The sequence below is a fragment of the Eublepharis macularius genome, chromosome 5, assembly GCF_028583425.1.
Source record: "Eublepharis macularius isolate TG4126 chromosome 5, MPM_Emac_v1.0, whole genome shotgun sequence".
NCBI classification, from domain to species: Eukaryota; Metazoa; Chordata; class Lepidosauria; order Squamata; family Eublepharidae; genus Eublepharis; species Eublepharis macularius.
Window position 1 is genome coordinate 26,170,706 of NC_072794.1, and position 25,924 is coordinate 26,196,629.

The 25,924-nt window shown below is 48.0% G+C and overlaps 1 protein-coding gene across 1 annotated transcript in view; it reads right to left on the bottom strand.

Annotated features, from left to right (window-relative positions):
* The window catches only part of LHX4 (LIM homeobox 4), an 85,910-nt gene extending 63,796 nt beyond the window's left edge, over nucleotides 1-22,114 (bottom strand). The window contains exon 1 of the mRNA XM_054981237.1: nucleotides 22,039-22,114. Within this exon, the coding sequence (XP_054837212.1) occupies nucleotides 22,039-22,114 (76 nt within the window). The remainder of the gene's footprint in view (nucleotides 1-22,038) is intronic.
* Between the last annotated feature and the right edge of the window lie 3,810 nt (nucleotides 22,115-25,924).

A 25,924-nucleotide genomic window follows, 5' to 3' on the forward strand; every position in this document is an offset into this window, starting at 1 on the left:
GAGCTTCTATTAAGGGGATAGGACATATTTTCTCCAATTATTGGCAACCCTAACCTATGTCAAATAAAAAACAGAGACAGCAGCCACTAAAATACACAGGTTATGAGGCTTACCAACAGGCCTGGAGAAATATGTCCTGTCCCTTTTACTGGAGACTTACAGAGATGCTCTTTACCTCCATGCTATGAAAAGCTTCAACCTCCAATTTCCATATGTTAAGCCTCTATTAAAGGAACAGTACATTTTTCTACTGGCTCGCTGGCAACCGTATTCATAGGTCCACAGCAAAATCCAAAAAGGGGGGGGAAAGGCAAGTAATACTTATTTTGGTTGATCTTAATGAACAAAACAGTATGCAAGCTCTTAAGTTCTCCAGAACTCTTTAGCAGACTGGATTTTAAATGGGGGCAGGGGGATTAAGATGTTAAAGGTAAATTATCTTAAGGTCTTTGGCAAGCATCCTGCACAGAATTCTGAACAGGGTTTCATTTCACAGATAAAACGATCTTGGCTGGATTCAGTGTCAGGTTGGAACTTTGATCTTTGAGGAACAAGCAAAAATGGATTCATTCAACAGAGAATATTAAAAAGTAGTTAATGAAAAGTCTATTTAAAATACAAAGTTGTCACAATTTGAACATAAGCCCATGGCACCTGCCGACCTTCAGGTGGAGCCTGGAGTTCTCCCAGAATTACAGCTGATCTCTAGGCAGCAGAGGTCAGTTCTCCTGGAGAAAATGGCTGCTTTGGAAGGTAGACTTCATGGCCTTAGACCCTAATGAAGTCTCTCCCTTCGCCAAACCCTGCCCTCCCCAAGCGCCATCTCCAAATCTCCAGGAATTTCCCAACCCAGAGTTGGCAACCTTACACCTTAAATACTTGGGGAGGGGGGAGCAGACTCCTATTTATTTTTCCTGCCAATACAGCTGAGTGGAATTATGACTGTAACTTAAGCGCATCAAACATTCTTGCAAATCAAGCTTTTTACTGGGTACCTAAAAGCTAAGCACGTAGCTGCCTGACAAATATATCTGGGAAAGTTATTCCAAAGTCTGATGCCACCACAAGAAAAAAGCCCCAGCTCAATAGCCCCCTCCCCTACATGCACACAGATACCTCAGAAGAAGACTGCTCTAGAATAAAATCTTCTCAGAGCAGAACTACAAGTGACAAAAGGCACAGGTTAGACACTTGTCAGCTTCCCTCAAGTTTTGGTGGGAAATGTAGGCAGCTTGGCGGAATGTTGGACAAGTGACAGTTGAAAAGTCCATTGGACAGCAGTCAGAGAGCCAAGCTGCAAGACCAGGATGCCTACATTTCCCACCAAAACTTGAGGGAAGCCGACAAGTGTCCAACCTGTGCCTTTTGTCACTTGTAGTTCCACTCTCAGAAGATCTAGACAGTCAGGCGGATTTATATGGGAAGAAGTGGTCCTTTAGACAGTCACACTGCAGTTCATTTATGGCTTTAAAAGTAAAAAAACCCTGTCCTTTGAATCAAGCCCAGAATTCATGGCCCGAGTAAATCCCTAAACTCTGTTGAGATGCTTCACTGGGCGTTTTCTGGGATGTTGTAGAAGGAATCAACTATGCTTTTTGTAAGCAGCCCCATGTACAGCACATTGCAATAATCTAGGACAACAGTGGCCTAGTCCACTCAGAAAAGACCCCAGTCAGTGAGCCAAGAGAGTAGGTGAAAAGTGGTTTGAGCTATGGATTCCACTTGGGTATCCATCCGTAAGACCCCACCTAAGTACACCCTAAACTGCAAATCAAATGTTTTCAGGGCATGCACGCTGGCCATAGCACAGGGGTTAAGTGGCTGGGTTGCGAATCAGCACTCTGCTGGTTCAAATCTCACGACTGCCATGAGCTCTACAGGTGGCCTTGGGTAAGCCACTCCTCGCAGCCCAGCTCCCCAGCTGTATTGTGGGGATAACAACAACCCAGACTTTGTTCATTGCTCTGATATGGCACTAATCCATCCAGAAGGAGAGTATATATGCACACTGTTGTTATTATTATAAGACAGGCTGAATACCTACTCCCTGGTCTAATTTGCCAACAGCCCTTCCTCCTCATCTGGGCTGAGCTTTAGTTTACCAAACCACATCCAGCCCATTACTGACTCCAGACACAGGCTGAAATATCCAGTAGATGGAAAGGAGAAAATAAATGGGTTTCATCTGCATACTGACAGCCCCTCTAGTCCCACTGGGACAGAATGTTCTCTTGAAGAGACGCACGCCATCAACTTAACCCTGCCAGCCAGTCCATCACAACTAATATTATTAGCCCAGGCAGGTGGTGGGACTGCTCCTCTCCAAGAACCCGATCAATATCCTCAGGCTGCCATGGCAAAATGACTAAATGGGACAAGGGACCAACATGGACTTGCATTGCAACCACTGTGGCCTCTGAGCTGAAATATTTTCCAAATAAATCACCAAGGTGTTGAAAGAGGAGGATCCAATGCTGTCTCTCTCCTCAGGTTTCAGAGGGGGACAAACCAAAGAGTTAGAAAGATAGAGAGGTCAGGGCACTCTGTTTACTGTTCTGACTGTCCTTTAATATGCAGATTGCTGTTCTCAAGATTTCCTCCTCCTGACTTCCTCCCTCTCACTCCTTCTCTTCCTGGCTTTGTTCCAGGCAACACCTCTCTCCTTCTCCTCCCTCCATCTTGGCAGCATGGATGCAGGCCTTGCCCTGCTATCCATGCCCATCCTTAGACTAGTTAGGTAGTTAGGATCTGTCTCTCCTCCTTTCCTATCAGAGTATGGAGTTCCTGCAATAAAGAACTCTCACTTCTTTTCTAAATATATGCTTTTATTATTTTCATTCCTACACACACACCAGCCAGCAGAACGAGCTCACAACCACCTATAGTCACGCTTCCTATACCACACAATAGACTCTGCTAACGGCCCAAACATGGAATCCTTTAATTAGTTATCTGGGGCCTACATAACGATTTTTTTATCATAAGGGAAATCAAAGGCATTATACAACCTGTATGCTGGTCCAGTGATAATTCCATCCCCAAATCTCCAAGAAATTCCCAGTCTGGAACTGGCCACCCTGGGGTTGATATGGATCTGGAAGAAGACTTCTGAGGTGACTGCCCAGCTTAGCTACTTTATTGTCTTCTTTCCACCGCCTTGGAGAAAGGGGGCGCTTATCAGAGGGCTTTTCCCAGGACTTATTGAATGGGTCAGCAGATACTAGGAAATGAACAAGCATTATACTCTGATTATAAATCCATGGTATACAGATAATCACCTATGTAATGTTTGGAATACAGTCGTATGCAGAGAAAGCATTGTACAAGTATAATAACTATAAACCCCGACACAGTTGTATGCACTGCCCAAACTGCTTCAAACTGACAATTTGCACAAGGACCAGAGTCCAGGGACGGCCGCCACAAGGCAATCCGTCATTCATCACTGCAATTCCACCCGTGCCACTCGAGTTAAGAGTCTGTCAGCGCTTCCGTTATGAAGAGGTTCATAATTCAACCTTAAAAATGTCACCCCTGGCTGAAGATCAAAAGATGGGAGCAATTAAAAGATGGTTGGGTTTAAATCAGAGTTGTTATCTGTGTTAGGGGGGGGGGCTTCCCCTCCTTTAAAAAAAATTCAAATCCTTTAAAAATTATCTTGCTCATATTTTCTTGCATTTACATTTGTTTTGTATTATTTCTTGGAGTATGGAGTGAAAGACATAAGCAACAAAACATGAACTCTGTTCATTTGAGGAAAATAAAATAGCAGGCATCACGAGAATACCGAGACAGAGAATGCAAAATGAAGATCCGTACCACTGGGGCTAGGAAGCTGCTGTTTGGTGGACAGCAATGCAATCCTGAGTCAAGTTACACCCTTCCAATCCCACTGAAGTAAATGGGCTTAAAATGGGGTAACTATGCTTAAGATAGCACTGCAGTTCTATCAATAGCTGCTAGCTAATAATAACATTCGATAATAATAACATTTGATTTATATACCGCCCTTCAGGACAACTGAATACCCACTCAGAGCGGTTTACAAAATATGTTATTATTATCCCCCCCAACAACAATCACTCTGTGAGGTGAGTGGGACTGAGAGAGCTCCAGAGAGCTGTGACTGACCCAAGGTCACCCAGCTGGCTTCAAGTGGAGGAGTGGGGAATCAAACCCACCTCTCCAGATTAGAGTCCTGTCGCTCTTAACCACTACATCAAATTGGCTCTAAAATGAACCTCTATGTGCAGAAGCAGTATACCTTTAAATATCTAATTCCTGGTGACAAGCAACAAGGGAGGGTTGGGATCTTCATGTTCTACTTGCAAACTTCAAGAGAAAATCTAAACAGCCAACATTAGAAATACACCATTGGATTCCTTGAATCTTCTGCACCAATTGCAATTCTTAGATTCTTTTCTATTTACAATCAGAATAATGATCTTTCCCTTCTAGTTAAAAATAATATACCTTTCATATAGTTACTGGCTTGATTACAAACATGGTAGTTTTTATTCCTAACAGCAATAGAAAGGATACATATACATCTCCTGTTGAAGTAAACCATGCTTCTGATGAAGTGAGCTCTGATTCATGAAATCTCATGCCAGAATAAATGTGTTTGTCTTTAACGTTTAATCTCTGTGTTTAATCTTGCTGCTGTGTGCTAACATAGTTTATTCCTCTGGGATTGTTATCCAGCAAACACTCTTTCTAAAAATCCCAAAACTGCATCACTGGTTGATCTGTTTTTACTCATCTCATTGTATTGTTTTTAAAATTTTGTAATGTATCTTGAGACTCAGTGAGAAAGGTTGACTGTAAATGAAATCAAGCAAACAAACCAAGCTAGATTAGCAAAACAAAGAAACCGTATCCTTGTCAAAGAGCTACAATTCTTTTGGGCTGCATCTTTTCACACGCTGCTTCCCCACACAGTCACCTTCATTTTATAATGATCATGCAAAGAATCTCATCGATTCCAAAAGAAGCCTTGTTTATTTGCATCATAATGATGCCATAATTCACCAGACAGCCTGCCTGCCTTGCCTCTGTGACATTGCATTTGCCTTTGAAAATGCACAAAAAACCCACAATGATGATCCAACCTGCTGATCGGCCACATATTAACTGCTCTGCATCTGTCTCACATAGGATCTCATCAAGTGCATGAGTCCACAGGCTTCTTTGTGTAATATTCCACAGCCTGTTAGCAGGTGGTGACAGAATGGGCTTTTAAATGAAAGGTTTACTACGTGCAGCACCCAGAGAGAGGAAGGTAAAGGGTTACAAAAACTACCCAAAGGGAGAAAGATTAATGGGCTGCTCCCCCTCTCTGTGATTGGCCAGTGAGAAGACAACAATTGGTGCTGACAGAATTTTGAAAGGAGTTGAAGTTTGGAGTCTGACAAGAAGGGTCAGACTAGTAACCCTCTGTGTGAGGAATAAGGGAAAGTTTGCCCTAACTGGGACAGCTTTAGGTTGTAAGAAGAATTTAGTTAAAGTACTTAAGTGTGAAAGCTAGTACAGATTTACACAGACAAGATAGAACTGGGGGAGGGGTGTTGTTGGCAGAGGAAGTAGGTAGTGGAAGGAGACTCTCTTTCAGCCAAATGAACAGGGTTATGTCTTTTGGAGAAGAATAATTCCTGCCCAGGATCTATAAAGGTGGTTTTGGCCCTGAGGAGGACCCTAGGTCTGGTGTAAAGGGAAAAGAGTGCTGTATTGAAGTCAGAACACCTAAGCTGTAAAGAGAAATCTATGAAGGAACCTTGTTAAAGTAACCTAATTCTGAAATTACCAACGTCTAACTTTTAAAATCTGTAACAACAAACTAAGTTTAAGAAGACTATTGTGCCTATTGCTTGTGAAGTTTCTGTTCTACAAGCCTAAATTACCTCAGCTTTTCTTTCCCTTTCTACTATTTACCAACCCTGCTGGTTTAACAAACTTGCTGTTTCCTTTTGAACTTTACGCTGTCTCTAGTGCCATTTCATTTTAAAGATGCTTCTCCCCTACCAAATATTCGGGCTGGGATATAACCCCAAAATATATGTGTGTTAGAGTGTGGGACAAAAAGACCTTTAAATTATACACAGAGACATGCTACCAGAAGCTGCCCAGCCACAGCAAGCAATCTTGACCATTTTGGAGGGAAAGCTACCTCACAATAGGGGAGTGATTAGGGCTTAAGTCATACAGGCTTTCCAACAGCACACCTCTAAAGGCTGTTGAGGCATCTGGAGCCTTCAGGGCCAGTCTCACAGTGTTAGGTTATGTGGACTGTGTTCTGGGTTTTTGATTTTTTTCTTTATGGACCAGCACAGCCAACAACTTATTTGACTCATGAAGGCAGGGTTGTTTGTCTTAGAGTCAGCATATACATACTTTCCTGTCTGGAGCTTAAAATGTGATACCTGCCGGAGATTCCATGAAAATTCACCTTGAAACTATTTTTCGAATGTTCAGCGCTATTATTAATTTGGGTACATGTAGCTTTAGAGGGTAACATTGACAAAAGAAAGGTAACACATAAAAACAACCTAACAATTATCTAACAGGATAAAAACCAAAGGATAAAAACCCAGCCAGATCTGCCAAAACAGTTTACATAAGTATTGCAGTCAAGTTTCAACCGACTTATGGCAACCCCAGCAGGGGGCTTTCAAAAAGCAGAGGGGGGTTTGCCATTGCCTTCTTCTGCAGAGCAGCCCTGATATTTCCTGATGGTCTCCCATTCAAGTTCTGACAGGGGCTGACCCTGCTTAGCTTTCAAGATATGACAAGATCAAGCTATACCATGCTGCCTTCCCATCCACAAAACAGTTTACCCTTTCATCAAATGTCCTCTGGAATAAAAACATCGTACATGCCTTCTTGAATGCTGCAAGTGAGGGCACCCTCCTCCAAGAGATTGGTTCCACTATTGAAGAGGCCATGACCTCACTCTTGCCAAATAGATAATATAATCATATATGGGGTCAGAGGGTGGGGACAACAGAGAGACAGCAACGGAAATAAGAGAAATAAGAGAGGAATGCACACCAGCTCCATTGCCCAGGCTTGGCTTTGTTTGCACAAAGGAGTCAGAGAAATAAGAGGAGAGGCACTGCAAAGTGAGCCGCCCATCACGTGTGCAACCTGGCTCCAGATCCCATGGTCAGAGCTATCATGTTCTGCTTGGCCTTCCAAGCCTCTCTCAAGACCACACATAAATCCTCCTGGTCCTGACCATACCGATCTCCTTCTCATCATTCCTTCTTCCTTGCCAGGGCAACGCTGAATCCTCCCCTGACTCAGATATGGAATTTAGAATGAGGTGTGCAAATGGAGCCCCTTTGCGCAAAACTGTTTACATAGACGTCGCCCTCTAAATATGAAGATCTTTCTTAACACTGTATAATGGGGGCTGTCATACAGAAATCGAAATGTAGCCGATCACAATGTGTATTACGTGTTATCACCCCCTTGCTTTTACCGAGTTAGCCTTTGTAACCACTTTCAGCATCATGGTACGTCATGCCTTAGGCAGGTTTTTTTTTTCTTGCATCGTTTTCCATTCCCTTCATTCTACTCCAAATGCATTGACTATTTTATGCTGTCTGTTTGCACTGTTTTTTATATGTTGAAATCCGCCTGGGGTCTCAGCTAGAAATGCAGGCTATAAATAAATGAATAACAAAAAAAAGTCTCCCGATTTCCATGATAACAGCATACAGTGTTGTGCAGTGGTTAGCATGTTGGGCTAGGATTGTGTTAAAATCCCTGCTTGCCCTAAAATTTACCGAGTCACCTTGGGGCAGATATTCTCTCTCTGCCTAGCCTACCTCACAAGGTTGTTGCAAGGATAAAATGGAAGTGGGGAGAAACATGCATGCCACCCTTGCAGGAACAGTAGAATAAAACTGCATTACTGGCATAAATAAGATGCCATCTGCAGACACAAGCATTAGTCATTCACTAGAGTGAATAAAATGGTACAAGCTCTGCGTCTCAGTAAGCATTTGGTATGCCCCCCAACCATCTTTCCAATCACTTGTGATTATTCTTTAGGACAACATCTCCAGAGTTTTTAAAAAGTCAAATTGAGAAGCGGGTTGTGTATCATTTAAAAAAACCTGAATCAGATTTTTAAATATTGGAATTAAAATTAGTTGGATTAGGAAATCAAGCCAATAGTTGCTTAATCTGAAGAAGTGGCACATTTCTATCTGTGACCTCACCATTCCCACTGAGAGCTGCTGTAGCATAGTGGTTAAGCAAGTGGGTTGCAAGTCAGCTCACTACTGGTTCGAATCCCATGACTGTCATGAGTTCAGCAGGTGGCCTTGGGTAAGCCACTCCTGTCAGCCCAACTCCTCACCTGTATTGTGGGGAAAATAATAACACCAACTTTGTTCACTGCTCTGTATGAGCACTAATCTGTCCAAAGAGCAGTGGAGTTATCAAATTGAGAGGAAATTCTCCCCCTCACCCACATTTCAGAGCAATTCCAGAAAATGTGCCCTATTGACAGACAATTAACATTCCCTCTTGCTGAGCAAATAATGGGCTGTGAGTGATCCTGAAGTGAGGGTTGTGTGTCTGTTATTGTAAACATGAATGGGGTGTGAATGGAGGACAAGATAGAGAACAAGGGCAAGCTTTAGATCCCTTCTCCTCTATGCGCTGGTGTTTCATGAAAACAGAACCCCACCCCACCCTTCCAGCTACCAACCCACAGGATCACGAGAGGAGCAGTTGCCTATCTTTCCTCCTATGGGGGCTTGTAGCAGGTGGAGGAAGGATTTTTATCAGGGGGCTGCTGCAGCTGTTCAGTGCTTTTACATGAAATTACAGACACCAAGAGACCTCAGAGCTCGAAGCAGCACTTCTCTCTTTACACTTTGGCCTTTTTCAGGTGAGTCAGGAACTTGCCAACTGTACATTTTGAGAGTAGGCACTGCCTGCAGCCCTCTTGCTGCATGTGGTTGCCATGTTGTTTGAAAAGAGCAATGCATGCGTGTACTGCTTCCCTGTACATGCTACATGAAACCATGGTTTTAAGACTAAAGTGGGACTTCTGGTTAGAAATCCATATCTCAGATAAGCTCCAAAAGTGATATTGTTGTTATATACTTGCCTTCTTGGCATCCACTACATAATCATTAGCAGACTCTAGTGTTTCTGTAACGTGGTTACTGATTCCCTGATGTGAGATCTATGAGATAAAACCAGTGTCTATAACTTTACCCATCTTCTACTCCTAAACAAATGAACAAAAATTTATTTATTTATTTCATTACATGTGTACCCCACTCTCCCTGTATGCAGGCTCAGAGCTTAGTCAAGAGCACATTAAACCTTTGGTTTGGTGGTGGTTCCTTATTGTTTTGGTGTTTAAGATATACATCGTAGAAACACTTGGCTGTCTATCTGTGAGCTTATCTGGGAAACCATAGTTTTTCAGGGGGTGTGATTCATGTGTACTAAAGTTGAAAATCCTTCCAGACAACATTTGTGATCATACATATTGGGAGGATCCATGGATGGTTGCCAGCCCTCCCATTTGCCTGGACCGCAATGTCTGAAAAGGTCTAGAGAGTTAATCTAATCCTTCCTCGTCACTAATCAAGGTGGTCCCTAGGAGGCTACTGGACCCGAATCTTGTTCCTCATCACTGAAAGTCTCATCCAGTTTAGCACATGTGTATTTGCCGCTGGAAGGGCATGGAGCCTGCCTTTATCCCTCCTCCAGTATGCCTGTAATGCAGGTAGGCTGCTGTTGAGTGGGATAGTGACTGCAAAACCTTGGCCTGAGCATCTGCTTCTATCCCTCTGCCCCATTTCTGCAGCCCTGCCTGCCCACCAGTGAGTACAAGCAAAGTATTTCCTCCTGCCCTCTGCATGCATGCGGGCAGCTTGAAGCTGCAAAGAAAGAAAAGCCTCTTCTTTCCTGCCCAGATGGTATAATTCCCTCCTGCCTGCCTAGCATGCCCAGATCCTCAGAGAACAGCATAGCATAGGCAAACAGGATACAGAATCAAAGTCCTGCTACAGCTACTTAGATGGAAAATGAATCGGCGGGAAGGGGAAACTGAACAAAAAACACCAGTTAAGAAAATACCACCACCCCTTCTCCCCAATAGCTGCACATTCCCTCTTTCCCTTCATTGTGTCAATCTCTCCTACTTTCCTCTGCCCTGGAAATCAAAATCAGACTATAAGTCAACAGAACACACGTCAGATCAGAAAAAAACCCACTTATTCCTGGATTAGGAGATAGCGTTGTTCTGATCCAGATCATATATATGACTGGATCTGATTCTGTTGGATGGAATCGAGCTACACACCTCTAATTTCCATGTGCCCAAAAGGAACTGCAACATGCTGCTTTTGGACCATTTTATCTTGAGCTTTGCTATTAATCTCTTCTACACATAAGCAGGGAAACTTCTTTCTTTACTCCCTTCACTGAAACTCAAAATACCTCCCCTCTCCTTTGAATGGCTGCAGAGTGGGAGAAAGTCAAGTCCATTCCTTGAGGCTCAGTTCTGCACAAGCATTGGTCAAATGCGCCATGCATTCATGAAGAGGAGATGTCACATCGTCACCCTTTGGCGCAACTCCCATTCATTTCAGCAAGGATTGTGCCACAGAAGGTCTTGGTGGAGTGTGCCCATGTTAAATACTGTCATGGGAATTTACCCTATCAATTCTTTCCTTGTTGAAATGGCACTAAAGTCCAAAATGCCCTTTTAAAACTTATCAGAGAAGAAACATTTTAAAATGTATTTATCATCCCCTGATGTGATTTAAAGTCCTTAGTTTTAAAGTAGACTACTGACAACCTTTCAGCAGAATCCAAATTAAGGGTTCCCCCCACCCACCCGAAGGTAGGTGTCCTTGTATGACATAACAAAAATTCTCATCTTCAAACCCCTGACTTTGAACCTTTGCCAGAATGGCTGATTGTGTGGATAACTGGCAAGGTGTAGCAGTGTTAATCTGTTGAAGCAAAATAAAAGTTCAGATATCTGAAGAAGCAAGCTGTATGACTCATGAAAGCCTCATACTGAAATAAATGTGGTTAGTCTTTAAGATGCCACTGGATTTTTGTGTGGGTAATTAACAGCCAGGACAGGTCTTCAACCAGTTACATAGATAGAAATATTTTGATGATGATAAAGGAAATTGGGCTACCCTCCGTCCACGCATAACAGCACTCTCCACCCCTCAGTTTTGCTGATGCAGCAGAGTATATATATTTTCAATAAATCATTTTTCAGATCAACAACATTAATTGCAGGCAGTTTAATACATAAGCAAAAGCTATTGCGCGTATTTTAAATAAAATAACTTTCAGCATTAATAACATTTAAAAAATAAGTGCCAAGTGCAGGTCAGAAATCTGAGAGGCAGCCAAAAAGATGTTTTGCGTTTTGCTGAGAGCAAAATGCAGCCTGCAGAGCCCCACCCCCAGCTTTCTATGTCCCCAAAACAGTAAAAGGGCTTTAAAAAAAACAAAACTTTAGAAAGAGGGTCTGTAATAGCCCAGAGAGAATCCATGTCCCAAAGCCCCTCCCTACATGCAATCCATCAGTCAGCTCAAACTTGCCCCAGTGGAGAACCAGGCAGGCACCACAGCTACAGTAACAAACTGAAGACAATACCAGATGCATCACTGCATTTATCACAGCAATTTAAAACTGGGATCCAGCAGCACCTCAAAGACTAACGGAATTTATTCCAGCAGAAGCTTTCCTAAGTCATTTGCATCTGAGAAAATTCCAAAATCCTGTGCCAGAATAAATTTTGTTGGTCTTTAAGCTACCACTGGACTCTTGTTTTACTTTCTCTGAAGACTGGCGCCCCTTGACCATTGTACCTGTACATTACAGGTAAGATTTCCTTAAAGCAAAAGGTGGGGAGGTGGGACTTCCCAGCATGGAAATGCTGGTCTTTCCCTTTCAATCAGAGTCCGAAGAAGCCATGTCAAAGACAACCGAAAACTGTCTGTAACAAGAATTATGGAGCTATACATAATATAGTTTTGCTCTCAGAACTGGGCCAAGCATGAAAAGTAATTAAAATGTGGTTTGAAGAGAGCGAGAGAGAAAATCTTGTAAACCCAGGTATATAACAGAAATACCCTCAACATTTAATCTTCAATCCCCAAAGTGGGCATAGTGTTCCCATCTCCGCAGTCACACAAGAAGTAGAAATTCTATAAGGCTTGGGGATCTCAGACTGTCCCCTGCATTTGTTCCACTACCCTTTTTGCACCTTCCTTTTTAACAAAATTATAAATCCAAACTTGTTCAAAGTTGGTAATAATACTTTTGCATTTACCCTTTAGTGAGAGAAATTGCTCCTGGGTTAGGATTCCGACTGGATCTCTTGAAGAATGACTTATCCCCAGTTTCTTGGAGAGAGACCCCAGGGTAATTAGACCATTTGCTGTGGCACAGATAAAGAAGTGCTATCAATGATGCAACAGAGTGTGATTCGTTATGTGATAAGAGTGTAACTTGTTATCAGCACTTTTGTGCTAGGAAGGATATGGACTCAAATTCCACTCTAACATAGTTTATTGGCATTGGGCTGGTGAAGAGTTCTTGAAAACTCAAAAGCTTATATACTGTGTTGTGTTATTTTGGTTGGACTTCATAAAAAGTCCAACCAAAATGGGGGAGGATTTTTTCATAGACCAACTTGTCTACCCTTGTTTTTGTTGTTGTTGTTGTTGTTGTTGTGCTGCTGTTATTGTTATTATTATTAGTGTTGTTGCTGTTGTTGTCATCGTTGTCATTGGACTGGCAGTTCCCTTCTACAAGATAGCAGTATTGGTGTACTCCACAAACCTATTGTAATGATTAATAGAAGAGAAAATTCTATATACAATATATATAAAAATATAAAATAAGACCTCAAGAGTGGGAGTCTGAGTTTGAAAAATTGAAGATTTTTTTTATTTTTTCCCCTGAATTATAATTATCTTCCAAAAGAACATCAACTGTTCTTAAACTTAATTATTTAGGGGGCTCATGAAAAAAAAATTATTGTCTAAAGTTAAAAGACTCGGGGATGTGGGTTATGTAATATTTTCAGCAGCTTTTTTAATTGGATTGTTTTCAAAAGATGAGATGATCTCTTTTGCAGGACTAAATTTGTGCAGGGCAAAAGCACACCAGCCTTTCAGGTATATTGAATTCTTAACTACTACGGTGAAATTCTACCTAACTGAAAACCTGAATTCAGTTAAAAGATTTCTCCTCTTCTTTCTGCCTCGCATTCTCTGTTGCTTAGAACAAAAAGAAACGAAAAGAACACCAAGTGCTGAATAAACTGTTATACATCATTTTGCTTTACTTATTCATGACAATTGGTTGTTCTAAGAGAGTCAGATTGTCTGTGAATAGATGAGAATTAGGATGTTGTTGCGGGGTGCAGGTCAACAAAATGTTTTCTCAAATAAAATTAGAAGGTATGAATTTCAAGCAAGTGAGGCGGGCTGGCGAAAGAAATCTGAATGCCTAAATACGAATATCAATGAAGACGATCAACACGCTCAAATCAGCAAAAATTGCAAGCACTACAAATAACAACGTGGAGCCCCGATTCGGGGCCAAATCCTGTTTGATTTCAGTGTTTCGCAGTTAAACATGTGTTCAAACCCCTGGTATTAATATTGGTAGGACTTTCAAGTGCTTCATTTCGGCTGAATCACGTCCTAAATTCAAAGAACATTCATGTTCAGAGAGGTAAAATTAGGCGAATTACCATATTTGTAGGCAGATTAAAATAAAGGGATGTGATTTTAAAACGGTCGATCTGGTACCTATTTTTATTATTTCTGCGCTTACCCTGCTTTTGCATTTCCCCCTGTTTAAGCAAGGGAATTGCTCGATTTTTGCAAGGGAAATATTCTATTGTCACGGCAATTCTCTGTAATTAATGGAAACCCGATTAGGGGGCTGGTGGTGGAAAGTTAAGTGTCCAGGACCAAAATTAGAAAATGCTACTGGTGGGGGAAGCAGGTCGTGTACGCACCAGAAGTACAGATACCTCTTGGGGGGAACCCCAAACGCATCTGTTTCCATGTTGCCCCACCTCCAAAAATATCTTCTTTGTTCTTGCATTAAATGGAACGATAAGAAGAAAAAAATTCCTTGAAAAACTGGAGCCGCACAGCGATTCTGGAGGGTTTTGCTGACCGAATTGAATTAGGAAGCCCCGATAAGGGGAAGGGATCGATGGGCTTAGACTAGAGACGTTCTGCCCAGGACTGCACTGTGAGTCCAAGTAGGGCTGTGGGGTTGGAAAGACTAAAGCCACCTCTTGGCCGCTCCTCCACAGTCAAAGGTAAAGCAAATCAAGCTGATTGTTCCTCTTTTAGGCTGTCAATGTGTAGGCTTCCGGGTGACGCAGAGATCCCGGAGCTCTTGCCTATTTCGCTTCATCAAGGCTGGCCTCTCCACTCTATTTATTTTTTACCTATCATTCTCCGGTGCCTTGCGTTATAAACATGACTCTGCCGAACCCAAAGAATGAGAGCTGTTTAATAGGCAGGGAGATGCATCTTTTACCGGGCCTGATAGACTCGGAGGTGCCTGCTGAAGAGCTCTGTGAGACTCAAAAGCCGTGTTCTCCTATTCCAGCCAAATTGTAACGGTAAAACACAGCAATCGCCCGCTTGCTGCGAGTAACAATGTCCAGAGCCCACCTGGCTTGGCCTTGCGCTTTTCCCTTTTGCGTTCAGCGTGGGAGAAAGGCTTATAAGCTGCGGCCCCGATTCCTAGCACTCCCGACGGTTTGCTAGTCTGCTCAGGCCAGTCCCCAGTGATGCCAAGCACAGCCCTCCAAGACGCACACCCACCCGGGGGCAGAAATACGATGCATTGAATGAGGAGGAGGAAGAGAAAGGGCAGACTTTTCCTTCCTCGGATGTAATGCAATTAGAGGGGAGCTGGAGAGATCCCCGAGGATCCCTAGCGGGGAATCTGCGGGGGGAGGGGGAGCAGATTCCCAAAGAGAGATTGATCCAGAAGAGACGACACTCACGGGTCGGACTCCAGACTTGCCAGGAAAGATAGCAGGGGAGCGCCCTGGGCATCTCCAGCACCACCGCCCAAACCAAGCAGGAGCCGTTTCTTTACCGCAAAATTCTCTCTCTCTGGTCCCAGCCGGAGGCGGGCGGGAGGAAAAAAACCGTGCGAGATTTTAGGGGAAGGGAAGGAGATGCCATTGCAAGATATTTTAAAAGGCACGGGATATTTGGGGGCATCAGACATTAGGCGTTCCAAAGAAGCAAACCCCAAAGGTCGCTAGCTTTTGTGGGTCCCCATGACAGCTTTGATAGGAAATGGTTTCGCGGGAAGACTTCGGGGATGGAAAAGTCCAGGGCAAGGGAGAGAACCAGAAGGGGTCCGAAATGTGGGTTTGCTTTCGCCGAGGGCCTTTGGCTAGCCAAGCCCTCCGTCCGGGCGCAAACGACACGAACGGATCTGGGAGGGCGAGTTTCCCAAAGGCGCGATCCGGCTTGTTTCCTACACACGGCAGCTGTGAACACCGGATAGACTAAGGGCGCCTTTCTCCACCGAGAGAACCGGGCAGCATCCCGCGGGGAACTCCTTCGTGGAGGAGGAAGAAGAAGAGCCGAGGAATGTTGCGCTTTAGGCGCTCGTTTGCGGCAAGATTGTCCCGTCCACACGGGAAAATCCAGCCCCGAATGGCCGCGATTGGAGTTAAGCTGAAGTTGTCGATAGAATGCTAAGCCAACCCTACTCGCTGTGTCCAGCGACAACCGATCGCTCACGGTCCCCTCGATTCTCTGCTAAAATACGCGCACGTTCGGGCATGCAGACCCGAGCCATTCCCCCCTCCGCAGCCTCAGGCACAAAACCTTTCCACCCAGAGGTTTCCTCCCTCGCTGGGAATCTGCATTTACCCAGCACAGCCGGCGCAAACCCAGTGACCACCAACGGGATCCACACAAGGAAATGCACATCTCATTGTAATCCAAATCAAGTACACCTCGGGGGGGGGAGTATATACCGGGAGACAAAAATCGCTTCCCCCCCCCTTCACTTTTAAACCATTTCCCACTTCGGTTTCCTCATTCTCTCTGCAGTTTTTGCTCGAATGTTTCCACGATCAGTGACAATTTAACTCCTTTTGAGTCTATGGCAAGCAAACAGAAACCGACTCAACAAGGTTAACCTTAAAGACTAACCAGAATTGATTCCCGCGTCAGTGCTGGCGGACTAGGGGCCCACTTCATCACGTGCAATGAATAACGACCCGGCTGCGACTCGGAGTCGACCAGTATGGATTGCAGAGCTCTCCCTGCGCTCGAAACGGGCTCCATAAATCAGGGGCATAATATTAGAATAGGTAATCAATGTCGCATATTAATGAGCGCGAAAAATCAAGCTCAGAAAAAGTTCTGGCGCCGCATACCGAAGCGGATTATAACAACGTCGGTAGTGGTTTGCTCATAAAAAGGTGAGGTTGTAAACCAGGTTTAGAAGAGCCAGGGTTTTTTGTTTTTTAAAGGAAAGTGTAACAGGCGGGTCGAGATAGAGAAAGGGGAAGGTGGGCTGCGCTGGTTGAGGAGGAGGATTTTAGAACACCTGGAAATTGTTAGAACACCTGCCAGCCCGCAACCAAACCGGAGCAGAGCGAAGAAAAGGAAAGAAGGGGGCGTCTGGAAGGAAAAGGCCCCGGCGCCGATCCAGCTGGAAGCGGCTTTCCGGGTCTGGGGAGGGTAGACGGGTTGCCAGAGCTGTTTCTAAAAAAGTGGATTGGGTGCTGATTTCAAAACCCAGGCACCCCCGCCTAGCAGCCCCGTTTCCCAGTCTAAAAGAGAGAAAAGGGCCGAGCGTGGGGCACACGGCAATCCTAGGTTTACTCAGAGAAGAAAGTCCCGTTGAGTTCAGTGGGGCTTATTCCCTCGTTAGATTTGCAGCCGCAAAAGGGTAATTTCCCACCCTGACTGCCTTTGAGAAGGCTGTGGGGAGGGTAGGCAGGGAAAGAATTACCCCCTCCCCAGGCACACACGGCATGGAAAGAGATGGAGCCAGGCAAGAGGGGAGAAGCTGCTCGGCCAGCTCTCCAGAGCCTCTTGCTGCTCCGTGGCTTGGAGATCTTGGGTTAAGGAGGGCGAGTTTTGCGGGAATTCTTGGGCTATCGAATTCGCAGGAGAATCCGCATTGGGGCTGGGAAACGGAGACAATGGAAGAGTGAACAGGACACGCACGCCAAATCTTCTATTTTGTCAATTATCTCTCGCCATTTTCGCCAGTTTTTCACTACTTTAGTGAAACCCACTATTTCCAAAACTAACGTGGAAGGAAGGAAGAAACTTAGCTCTTGTTGGGTTCAGATTCGGTTTTCTAGATGCGGAATTCGGAGGAGAAACACAACAGGGCCACGGTCGTCGCGGCTCAAAAAGAAGCCGCCGTTTGGTGACGCCAAATCCGCGGACAACGTGAAGGGTCGTGAATGTAATTCGATTTAGGCCTGTTCATTTGGGGACTGAATTCAAGCAGTTCCGTTTTAACAGGGGTGCGGCGTGCGGAGCAGGGCCGAGGGAGCCGAGCGCTCTACGGAAGGTTCCACCCGCGCCTTTCCCTGCGGCGGTCCTCTGAAATTGACAAAAAACTCTTCGGGCCAAACGCTCGGGCAAGAGTTGCCCGCAAAGGTGTCTCCATTGTCTCTCCTGTTTGCCTTTTGCGGAGGAGGAAGGTGCAGTCTCTTAAGCCTAAACTCCTCGCCGGCAGGGAAGCGACAAAAACGAGCTTCCGAAAAGCCCCTTTGTTGTCGTTAAAAGCAAGCAAGCCGAAGAGGTTGCATTTAATATTATGCATGTGGACCCTTTAAAAATCCTCTGTTTTTCGACTTTGGAAGGGATAGGGAAGTGGGAAAGCAAACATTGGGGGTGGGGGTGGGGGGTGTTTTGGGGTTCGGGGCTGCTGCGGAAGCCTCTGGGCATCCACGGCATGTTAAGAGGCATGTGCTAAAGGAGCCGCCACGTTTCAAAACCAAAAAGAGAAAGGCCGAATCTATAGGATCAAAATGAGAGCCTTCCGGGCCTTCGTTTTCAGGAGGGAATAATGGGGTCGAGCGGCCGGTGGAGCAAGAAGTCCCGGTTCGGCATTTTAGGGCGAGCAGAGGTGAAAGAAAGAAAGAAAGAAAGAAAGAAAGAAAGAAAGAAAGAAAGAAAGAAAGAAAGAAAGAAAGAAAGAAAGAAAGAAAGAAAGAAAGAAAGAAAGAAAGAAAACGTGGAGCTGTTTAGAACCGAACAAAGATTTGAGCCCAAACGCTTAGGTGCCGAGACACAGGCAAGGTTTGCTAGACAAAAGAGGGAGCGGAATCCCCGGCGATCTCAATGAATCCCTGCGCCCTTCTCTGCCTCGGCCGCCGGCCTTTGCCTTCCCGCTCGCAGGACTGGCACTTGCCAAATCTGCGAGGCAATCCTTTTCGTGGGCCAGTCCGACTCCGGCCGGGAGAGCCCGGGAGTGCCCCCCGCCCCGCCCCGTGTTCTTCAAATCTGTCGAGAGAGCGGTAAACGGGTAGATAGAAAGATGGAAAGATGCTCTGGGGTGGCAAGAAAGGCCGGGGAAATGTGGGAATCCGCACACACTGGCGGCTGGATAATTGGAATTTAACGGACTTTCTGAGTTATATTCTAGGCCTAATTGAATTAAACCAATTGACTCTCCATTATAAATACTCCAGCAGTGACCCGGGCTATAAATTTGGGGCAGGCGGTTTGCGGCAAGTTCCTGATCTGCGTTTCCGCAGTCAGTGCGCGTTTCTTTCCGGACTGGGCCGAGCCCGGGTGGCAGAAAAGCCGAAGGGAGGGGCAGAAAGTGGCATTCCCAGGGGGGCGTGGAGGCCCCTCGGGAGAGAAAGGCGGTGCTCGCTGGGGCTAGAGAGGGAGGTCGGCGAGGGGAAAAGACCCAACCGAGGTTGGGAAGAAACTCAGACTCAGAACTTCCCAACTCAGGTTGGGAAGAAACTCAGACCCGTTCGGCCCCGTTCGGCCCAAGTCGGCAACTCGTCGCCTGTGCGTTTAGCGGGCAGCTGTGTCACTAAACGTTTTGAGGCCGGTGGTCGCATTCGCACGTTACAGTTTTAGGTATCTGGTTAATTAACACCTCTTAACCTTGGCACGTGTGAAAACGGTTTGTCAAAAGGAAGGGCCGTCCCCGTGTCTGTTTGCCTGAGATCCCGAGGATGGTAGGGCAGTGCCTACCGGAGACCTAAATCTAGACGGCCTCGGGACCTACCTGTGATGGGCATTTTCATCGGGAAGGAAGCTTCGTGGCACCCCCGGGGCCTGGCCTCCGAGCAGAGCCGCTGGATCCAAGGCTGTCGGAACGAGTCCGGCAGCCTGATCCTGGGCAGGTTTCCTCGGAGGCAAGGCCCATACGTGTGTGTGCCGCCTGACCATCCCAGGCTCAGACCTCCAGGCGCGTCTCTTGTTTAAATGTTGTGGTTTGTAAGAGAAAATACGGATCCATGCGGATGGCAGGGATACTTGAAGGGGAATTAATCCCTTTGCTTTCCATGAGATTTCCGACTTCCTCCCAGGATCGCTCCCCTTCGATCTGGTCTGTGGGATGGAGGCCAGGAAATCAGCCGTGTGGATTCGACCCCGGGTTAAAACCGGAGCTCTCTAGTCTCACCGGGTTTAGGGGCTGGCTCTGGGATTTCCTCCCTGGATGGGGGGCGAGGGATTAAGGCTAACCACAAAGCCTCTGGAACGCTTCCTCGGGTAGGTCGCAAGGAGCGTAGAAGGTCAACCTATTCCATTTCGGCCCAGCCAAACTCGTCGAGGCTGCGCTGCTCTCCCCGCCGAACTATCCGTGAAATCTTGGGAGTAAGCCCCATTGAACGCCGTGGGGCTTGATTCTGAGTAAACAGGCGCAGGATGGCAATGCCCGAAGCTCCTTTACCAGCCCACCCAAATCCGTGACAGACCGCTCGATTCTCCTATCGACCCATGGGGGGGGGGGTGCTCAGACCGTCAGACAACCGCGGGCGATTGTCAGGGGGAGAGAAAAGGGACAACTGGGGACAGCGCCAATACACGAAGGTCCCCTCGCTAGGAAGGCAGAAGAGGAGGCAGCGGCGCTCCAGACGCGCTAGAGTTAACAGGGCGAACACAGCATTCACACGTGCCTCATGCGTGCAGAAGCAGAGACAAACACCAGCGCCTCATTCTCTCACACGCGCAGAGGTGCGCACCGTTCTAGAAAGGAGAGCCATGTGTCCCACGCACACATGTGCTGTGCCATGCTGTGCCCAGCGCCCACAGGGCGCATCCCCCGCCTTCTCAGGTCGGTCACCTGTTGCGGAGGGAGGGGGGCGCCCGGCTGTGGCGCTTCTTCGGACAAGGCTGCAAGGCGCTTAAGGGGGTGGGGGTGGGGACATCCCTCCAGCGCATCGCCCCAGCATGGCCGACACACAGTCGGGACATGATCCCACGGGGTGAAGCACGTTCCTCCATAGAAACGAACAGGACTTTTACAAAATCATTTTTTTAAAAAAATAATTTACACAGGCTGGCCGTCGCGCTGGTTTTCCTGGCCTCCCCTTTTCTATCTCAGACGGGCCCCGATTGGCAAGTAAATGATGCCCTCCCGTCAGAGCCGGCGGCGCCGGGCTCCCGGGCCAGGGTCTTGGCTCCTCTGGAAAAAACTCGCCGTCGTTAAGAGGCGCCGTGAAGCACATCTGCATGTGCGAATGTGTACACACGGTCAACCGGGCGCATCAGCAGGGCTTCGCCGGGGAAGTGTCATTCACTCGCCGACACGCGAGGGGGCCGCGGAAGGTGTTTTTTTTGGGGGGGGGGAGAACGAACCGCCCGATCCTTTGCCTGTCCAGTTGGATTTACTCCCAGGGAAGCCCCGAGAGAAAATAAGGTCGCCGGCCTCTGCGTATTCCCTCCGGAGTTAGCCGCACTGAACCCAACGGCGCTTGTAGCGTTTACCCCGAAGTAAATCCTATTTGCTCCTCTGCCCCCCCCCCGAATCGACGCGGTTTAAGATTAGGCGCACAGGAAAGATCAGCAGATATGGGGAAAGGGGGGGGGGAGTTAAAATCAGGCGGATTATGCCGGCAGACAGACGCCGCACAGAGCTACAGGTACATCGGGAAATGGATGGCTGTTGCTTCTCCTGGCAGCGTGCCCTCCCGGGGCATTCCGGCCCCTTTGCACGTCTGAACGCGCTTGGAACAACAGCGGGCGCCGATCTCTCCTTCCCTCTCAACAGACCCAGGCATTTCTCTGCACAGAAGGACACGCTGTCCGTCTAAGACCACAAAAGCCACGCACAGCCGGCCGATAGGCACGTCGTCACAGATCTGCATAGTTCCGTACACACACACACACACACAAATAGGACGCGGTAGTTTGGCGTGCGCACGCCCAGCACAATTTCAACACAAACGGGGGCCCCCTTGCAGCTGGAAGACACAGGGCTGGGGCGCTGGACCCGGATGCCCCAAGTCCAGAGACTGGGCACGGAGTAAATAAAGGCAAACCAAAACATCGGGACGCAGAAGGGGGCCGAGGCTTAGCACCCATGGAACAGCCGCGCACACACCGTCGGGGTGCACCGTCCCGGATTCCCTTGGCGAGGGACGGCAGCCTGGGGGCTACAGGCAGCTGCAAGCCGCGGAGCTCTGCCTGGGCCCTCCCGTCTCCCCCAGACCATTTCCAAACCGCCTCCCCTATCCGAGATGGGTGGGTTTGTTTAAATGCTACGATGTATAGCTATGGCAGAGTTCCGACGGGCCTGCATGAAACCGAGCAACAGGGGCAGCAACCTGTTCACCTGTTTACAGTCTTCACAAATCGACCCTCCACGGCCACACGCATCACAACTCTCTCTCACTCACACACACTCACACGTCCATTCCTCTGCCTGTCCGGACGGTCCAGCTTCCCAGCACCATCCTTCCTGCGCCATTCAAGCCCCCGAGACTGCCAGTTTTCTTTATTATTAAATCAATGAAGGAGAGAGAGAGAGAGAAAATTCCTTACGTTGCATTGGCACACCAAGAATTTCTGGAAGCCCCTTGACTGAGCCTTCTGCAGGGAGTGCTGAGCTTTGCATCATTTTATGGCCCGAGGCAGAGGGGAGGCGAGCGGCCGGGGAGGGGGGAGACCCCTGGGGAGGGACGCCCGGAGCTTGGGCGCGGAACCGAGCGCAGCCCCCAAGCCCGAGAAACGGGCCCCACGTCTGGCCGGGGCCTGGCTGTGGCAGGAGGGCCGGGGCGGGCCTGCCGGAGCTCCCCTCGCCTTCCCCCGCGCAGCCCCGCTCGAGGGTATCCGGGGTGGCAAGTGCTGCGGCAACGGCAGCCTCCTCGGCGATGGAGCGCCGGCCCGGGGACGGCAGCTTTGATTCATTCACACTGCAGGGGAGAGGGCGTGACGTCACTTTCCGCAGGGAGGCCACGCCCCCTCCAGCCAATCCCAGCGCGACTCCTTTAAGGGGCGGGGGCGGGGGCGGGGAGAAAGGGCAGGGCGGGCCGGAGCGCTGGGATCCTCCTTCTCCGGAGAGACGGACTTGGGAAAAGTTTGCGGGGCTCTTCTCTCCCTGCGGGGGGCGTGGCCTTTGACGCCAAGCCCCTCCCTTTCCTTCCCAGGTTGTTGAAATGAAGGTGGCTTGAAGGGGTGTGTGGAAGCGTTCCTTCCTCGAGGCAATCAGCCCAGGTGCGCTGAGCAGCTGTACTCGCTTGCCCGCCGTCTGTTTTCTTTCTCCCGCCGCGTTCACACGTGCTTGACACCTGCGGCATAAGGGTGTACACGCGAACTGAACTATCAGGCGCCCCAGAGGAGGCCCGCCGGTTTACTAGTTAGAGGGCACAGGGCTGTACATTGTGGAACGCAGCGAGTCAGTCACCGGGGAGTTGGGAATCCATGGGAGGGAGATGTACGTGTGAACCAGGAACTTCGCATTCGCTTCCATCAGACACTTTCTTCATCTGCCACCCTCTGCTGACTTTTCTAAGCCTTTATCGGAACAGTTAAGTCTAGTCTGTAAGGGCTGTACCACTTCAGAGCGCAGACAGGGCTGCACTTGTTATAATGCCTTTTCCACGTAAAACGAATGCGTTGGTAACAGTCTCTCTACACAAGACATCTTACAAGCTCGAGTGACTTACTTTCTGTGCCATCTTATATTCCTCTCTCCCTAGCAGCGCATGTGTACCCAATGGGAGAACACGTGTAAGCTCTTTCACTTGAGCATCCCCATATAAGATGTCTTATGTACAACCTCCTCTCTCTTGGATTTTACAGGCTTGAGGCAAGCGAGGCAGAAAGCGAGAGAGCGCCTCCGACCCAAACGAGTGTCCTAGTTTGATGCTCTAACCAACCAGACTGGCTTTGGGCGCATTGATCTGACCCATTTGTTACTTACCAGAGGCAGGCGTTTATTTGTTTACCTTATTTATAGGCCGCCTTTCTCGCTGAGACGCAAGGCGGCTTACACAGTGTGGGGCAGTACAGTTAATTTCAAGGACAGTTCCATAAACAGTGTAATTGGGTATATACTGTGTGACGATTTAAAGCCAGCAAAAACCCGATACAGAACAGAAGAAATGCTGGAACAGAGCATTAGCAATGTCTAAGACTGGCCTATGAGACAGCGCAGAAACCACCCAGCAGGACCACGCTGACAGCAATCGACAGCACAGAGCAGTATCATCTCCAGTCCCTAGTTTTTGAGCGCTGCCTCGCTTGAGGCCCCCTCCTTGCAGTGCGGCGCAGTTTCGCCCCCAACCGTGGCCCAGGGGCCCCGAGAGCCAGGCTGCGCCAGAGCCGCGATCCCGGGCGCAAATCGCGCTTCTGCTCCCAGCGCTGCAGGCCCTCCGCGAACTCGGACAGCGCAGGCCCGCTGGACAGGACAGCGGCGCGAATTGAGAAGGCAGAGCGAGGGAGCTGCCGGAAGATCTCACTGCTGTCGGCGGGGAGATTGGAGAGGCTCCATCGGCCCCAGGGGGTTGCGCTGGGCCAGTCGCGCTCCCTCCCAGCCCGGCCCTGCCTTGTAAGGTTGCTGGAGGATTCCTAGTGCAACCCTAAGAAGAGTTACTCTCGTCTAAACCCATAGGATAGATTGCAGAAACTCTTCTTAGGATAGTAAAAAGTCCAGTAGCACCTTTAAGACTAACCAACTTTATTGCAGCATAAAGTTTTTGAGAACCACAGCTCTCTTTGTCAGATGCATCAGACGAAGAGAGCTGTGGTTCTCGAAAGCTTATGCTACAGTAAAGTTGGTTAGTCTTAAAGGTGCTACTGGACTTTTTACTATTTTGCAACTACAGACTAACACGGCTAACTCCTCTGGATCTTCTTAGGATTGCCCTGTTAAGGGGGGTGGAAGAGCCAAGCGGTGTTGGTTCTGGCGGCTCCTCTTCACACGTGCAAGGCCGGACTCGATCCTGCAGTCGTCCGGCCATGACAGTTTCTGCGGGTCTAAATTCACCCTGAAGTTTCAAGAAAGAATCTAGGAGCCCGAGGGGAGCTGTGCTTGTGGCGGACGCGCAGCCCGGGGCCCGATCTGGGCCGGGAGGTGGCCCGCAAGAGAGGCGCCGGCGCGGTGCTTCCTCTCCCAATGGCCGGCCCGGGTGAGACGCAGGAGAAGCCCCTGCGGGAGCCGCAGCGCGGATCCCGCTTTGGGTTCTCGTCCCTTCCCGGCCCCGCTTCCATGCAAGTGCAGCCACGGTTGTGCAGCCCCGTCCTCCGCCTGTCCTTACTCCGGAGGAAGCCCCACGGGAGCTCTTTCGAAGTAAACGGGAACAGAGGGGCAACCTGGGTCACAAGCCTGGGAAGTGGCTGTCCTACACAGCCTCCTTCAGGGGACGTCTTGAGCCTCCAGGAGGCCGTCCAACTCCGGCCTGGGGCTGGCGGCTGCTCTGAAGCAAGAATTCTTTCTCTTCCAATAAGCTGTTGATATAACACTTGGGTTGAAAGAGGCCCCCCTCCCATCAATATAAAAGAAAAGGCAGGCAGATCAAGGCTGCAAACCTCTGCACAATGAAGTGGGAGCCTCACTGAACTCAGTTTCAGGTGGGAGCCTGTAGTAGCAAAGCAAGATTCGGGTCTAGTAGCACCTTCAAGACCAACTGGATTTCCAGGGCATGAGTTTTCGAGAGTCAGGGTATCTGAGCAAGGGGGTTTTACTTTCAAAAACTCCTACCCTGGAAATCTAGTTCGTCTTTAAGGCGTCGCTGGACCAGAATCTCACTGAATTCAGTGGGGCTGAATTTCATAGAATTGCGCTGAACCAAAAGGGTTGTGCCAGGGCAGATTCTGCCAAGGAGATGAGGCTTGAAAAGAAAGTGATTCCGTTTTGGCATTGCTCTGTAAAATCCTAAGAGTGGGCCAGAGGTCCATCCAACCCAGAATTCTGATTTCAGTAGCAGCCACCCAGATGATTGCGCCAAGCCCCGGAGAAGGGCATAAAGACCTCCCATTATGTTTTTCTTTTGCATTTGAGACATAGAGGTAGACTGCTTCTGAACAGGCAGGCTCCATTTCGCTATCATTGGCTAAGACAGCCCCTCTTCTAACTGGGTGCTTTCCCATTGCCTTGGGCTCAAAACATAGTCAGAAGGCCCACGGTATTGCTGAAAATCAGCACTTTCCCTTCTGGTCAGCGCCTCTCCGGGAGACCCTCCCATCGAGGCCTCTGAGGATGGTTCCTTGATGCAATAAATACATGCAATAAATATGTAGATTTATTCCAGTGAGTAAATCACTCTAAAAATGCAAGTTACGCGTTTTTGCCTCTGGAGCATGCCTTCTGGAATAGAGGAGACACTGCCTTACTGTCCATTTCAGTTTCATCTTTCCAGCTCAGGCAAAAACTATCCCCTCCCCTGCCCAGGTCAGTTTGTGATTCTCACACATCCTGATTCTCAGC